This window comes from Penaeus chinensis, chromosome 11 (genome assembly GCF_019202785.1).
Source record: "Penaeus chinensis breed Huanghai No. 1 chromosome 11, ASM1920278v2, whole genome shotgun sequence".
Classification (NCBI taxonomy): Eukaryota; Metazoa; Arthropoda; class Malacostraca; order Decapoda; family Penaeidae; genus Penaeus; species Penaeus chinensis.
In genome coordinates this window covers 22,942,513-22,946,974 of record NC_061829.1, presented here as the reverse complement: position 1 = coordinate 22,946,974, position 4,462 = coordinate 22,942,513, and the positions used below count along the sequence as shown (strand labels likewise).

The following is a 4,462-nucleotide window of genomic DNA, read 5'->3' as shown; positions in this document are numbered from 1 at the left end:
CGTCTATGTGCAGAGATATTTCACACACAAAAAAAAATTAAATGAGCACTGCATTTTCCCCATTTTTTATTATTTTTCCCCAGTGGCATGCAGTTAAAATTTATTATTATTATTATTATTGTCAATATTGTAATTGTAGTTACAGTTGGACTTATTGTTAATATTGTTGTTAATATTGTACTTATTACTATTATTATTATTATTATTATTATTATTATTATTATTATTATTATTATTATTATTATTATTATTATTACTACTACTACTACTATTATTATAATTATTATCATTATCATTATTATTATTATTATTATTATTATTATTATTATTATTATTATTATTTCCAGTAATATTATTATTACTATTGTTATTAATAGTTTTATTATTGACATTATGGTTTAAATTATTGTCTTTTTTTCCAGGTAACATATGGAGACCCAGGATTGACATACAAGTATAGTGGCATAATAACCCCAGCAAAACCTTGGCCAAAATCTCTGAAGGCGGTACGAGACCTTGTGAACAGGGTCACGGGATATGATTATAATTTTGTGCTTGTCAACAGGTGAGATTACAAGATGCATATATCCCTCCTGACAGTTGCTTGAGCAGGCTATCACTAGCATAACAACATGAGATAAAAAACTAGACCACAAGATCATGTGACATTCCAAACAAGTTTCAAATAGATTTGGTTGGAGCACAGCTGACTGTAAAAAAAAGTCCTTTTGTGATGGTTGCTGCAGGTATCATGCCCCCCCCCCCTCCTGAAAAGTATATTAATATCAAAAAATTATTAAGGGTAGTGTAAAGTGATATTAAGTAAATATTATGAACTGTAATTGAATGTGCTTTTGAAAGTTGGGTCATCATAGGTTTCATTATTAGCTGGTGTTGGGGAATGAGGCTGTTTTTGTACATTTCTTTGTTTGTTATTTATGATAGTTATTATTATTACTTGTATAATTTTCCTTATCTTCTTCTCCTTCTCCTTCTCCTCCTCCCCTTGTTTACTCACTGTTTTCTGTCTCTTCCATTCATTTTTTTTCACTCAATTTATTCATATGCCCATTCTCTATCTCTTGTTCTTGCTTTTTCCCCTTTTCATTCATCTCTGTCTCTCTCTCTCTCTCTGTCTGTCTCTCTCGCCTCTTTTACAACACTTCTGCTCTTATCTTTAAAACTATTTATTTTTTCTGAAAAATTAAGCAGGGCTCTGAAAGTCCAACTCAGAGAAAGGTATAAAAAGGCTTCCCACATTTTTTGTTTTTTGTTTTGTTTTGTTATATTAAATTAATTTGTTGATGAGAATAATTAGGTGATACTAATAGACAGACTTTGTAATTAGTCATATATTTGCATGCAGTTTATTGTAAGAATCTTTTTTATTACACCAAAATGTTATATTTTCAAGAAATACAATTATTATTAATGTATATGCTTGTAATGTTATGCACAATGTGCCTTCAAAGGAGTCTGCATAGCATTCGTCTTTCAGAAACTTTTTTTTTTTTCGTTTATTAGTCTGTTAAATTTAGTTTAATTTTTTTTCCACAAAAGATACAAAGATGGCAGTGATAAAATGGGAGAGCACAAAGATGATGAGAAGGATTTGGATCACAACACACCAATTGCTTCACTTAGCCTTGGCCAGTCTCGTGACTTTTACTTCCGTCACCAGGATGCCAGGCCACCCAAAAGCATGAAGATAGAAAAAGGTAGGAAAGTAGGCTATACTCGTACTTTGAAAAAATACAGAATATATGTGTGTTTATATGTATATTTGTATAACTTATGAGTCACTTCATGCTTATATCAATAACTCACAGTAAAATTAACCAAAGGACAATTGACAGCTGGTTGGTTTCACCCATATAGTACTTTCCTGTGTACTTCCTATAGTACTTTACTGGTAGTTTAAACACAAAACTATTCAAAATTGATCATAACTCAGTTTTGATTTTCCCAGCTTCAGAAAAGGAAAAAATACTGCTCAATTCTTTCTGCACTAATATTTGACAAGTAATTGAAATTTTCAATGTAGGAGCAAAATATAATCTTTAGAAATCAGTGCAATACATGTAAGACAATATATTTTCTTTTCATTGTATAAAGATCAATACAGTGACTAATATGATGCCTCTGTATGTAGTGTTCTATTTTGATAGAACATGTATCATGGCTCACATATTGAGATTATGATACACTAAGTTCATCAATTTGGTGTTTGAATGGAGAGACACTGCTGAGAAAGGACAAGGAACAGTTCATCAGGAATCTTGCTGAGGAGAACGAAGGCCATATTCGCCCTGCCTAGCAAGCCTTGAGAACTGAACTGAACTGTACTCCAAGCCCTCCTCAGTGAATGGACAGATCACCTCAGATCATGTTGGGGTTTGTAAATGTTGGGCTGAGTATTTTGAGCAGCTGTACCAGGTAGACCCTCCAGTAGTTAGTCTGGACGCATTACCTGTGCCGGACCCATCCATCAGCGAGGAACTTTCTACCCTAACGGTGATTAGGGTGGTGATCTCCAAGCAGAAGGGTGGGAAATCTTCAAGCATATATGATATCCACAAGATATCATATATGCTGAACTGCTGAAGGCTGGGGGTGAACCTATGACACAGGGCTTGCATACTGTCTTGACTGCCATCTGGCAGTCTGGTTCCGTTCCCCCTGAACTGTTGAGGGTAGTATTCATCCCTCTGTAGAAGGGAAAAGGGGATTGATGGAACTATAGTAATTACTGTGGCATCACACTGCTCAGTATACTAGGCAAGTTTTTTGCCACATTCTTCTGAAACAGATTTGTGACAACCTACTAAGGCACCAGAGACTGTAGCAGTGGATTCAATCCATTTTAATTCTAAAATAGACTGTATCCTAGCACTTCGAGGCATTGTGGAAAGCTGTTGCAAGTTCGTTTGTGGGCTGCTTGCAGCTTACATCAACCTCAAGAATGGTACTGAAAGTTCCGTAGAGTGTGGCAACGCTGTGTTCTTGCACCAACACTTTTCAACACTTGCATGGACTGAGTAATGGGCAGAGCTACTATCCAAAGTCACTGTGGAGCAACACTGGGTAATATCAAAATCATCAACCTCAACTTTGCTGACGATGTTGCTATCTTATCTGAGTCTCAGGAATCTGTGGTGGTGGCTCTTGATGCATTCAGCAGTGAGGCAAAGCTCTTAGACCTAGAGGTCTCTTGGTCCAAGGCCAAGATCCAGGATTTTGGGGGCCTGTTAGTGGAACCTGTCCATAGTGCATAGTGTATATTGTTTTAGTGGAGGGATGTTGTAAATATTATTTATTACATTTCAGTCAGTCTGCTTCTTGAACATGGAAGTCTGCTGTTGATGAATCCACCAACAAATAATTTTTGGTATCATGCTCTGCCCCCTCGAAAGTCTGCAGGAGGACTCCGCATTAATCTCACGTTTCGAAAGATTTTACGAAAATGACATGTTAATGTGTATGGATAGCACAGTGTGTGTTCTTGATTTGTCACAACTCATAAATCATCCTTCACTCTTGTGTAAAGATTCTCTTATGATATTCTTAAGTACTTTGTCAGCTTGTTTGCTAATATACTGAAATTAATTGTAATAAAGGAAATAAAAGGATTTGGGTTATTGTCTTTATAAACCTTTGTAAGTTTAGGAATGCTGGTAAAAAAAGAACAAAAACAATTATATTAAACAAAACTAAATATCATAGCTTTTCCTAATATCTCATTTTGTGCAGTTTTTGCATTCAAATGTCATTGTTCATATCTTAAGAGGCTATTGTAGTATTTGTATTCATATCAACATATTCTATAACTCTCCCAAAAGAAAAAATAAATAAAAAAACATTTCCTTATTATGTAAATATACATTTAGATACGCATGCATAAGCTACATGTTGTTTAGCCCCCACTCCCCCCCACACACACATGACCTGGCAGATTATACTAAAAATTCAAGATTTGTTCTCTCACCCAAGATGGTGTCCTAAACAAAACTGTATACATGATAACGAAAGTATGGTGTAAGAAAATAAAGTTCAGTATAAAAAGTGCAGTTTACATTTACATGGCAAGCAAGTATATTTATGGTATTTCAGTGCCAAAGAAGGTAACTTACTTTTTAGTAAAAATTAACCCATTGCCGACGGGCATGGCACGTATGTACATGCCATGCCCACTGTAAGTTTACTTGTTTAATTATTTTTACACATAGATGGCTACACTTTTACTAAGTCACCAGTGAGCCAGTTATGAGTACTGCCTGTCTCGCCCGTTCACCCTTTTCATTGATTTACAAAAATACTTTGTTATCTTATTTTGCTGTTACTAATGTTTATAACATTATAGTAATTATAATGTTTATAATAAAAACAACACCATCGATATTCATAGCACTCGTAGGAAATTTTCCCGCCAATTCAAAGAAAGGTGAAATCAGGTAAGGTCACA

The 4,462-nt window shown here is 34.7% G+C and overlaps 1 protein-coding gene across 1 annotated transcript in view; it reads left to right on the top strand.

Moving 5' to 3' along the window:
- LOC125030554 (DNA oxidative demethylase ALKBH2-like) overlaps nt 1-3,629 on the top strand; it is a 7,055-nt gene extending 3,426 nt beyond the window's left edge. Inside the window, exons 3-5 of the mRNA XM_047620660.1 lie at nt 423-565; nt 1,561-1,718; nt 3,328-3,629. Of these exons, the coding sequence (XP_047476616.1) occupies nt 423-565; nt 1,561-1,718; nt 3,328-3,467 (441 nt within the window). The 3' untranslated portion in view covers nt 3,468-3,629. The remainder of the gene's footprint in view (nt 1-422; nt 566-1,560; nt 1,719-3,327) is intronic.
- Nucleotides 3,630-4,462: the final 833 nt, after the last annotated feature.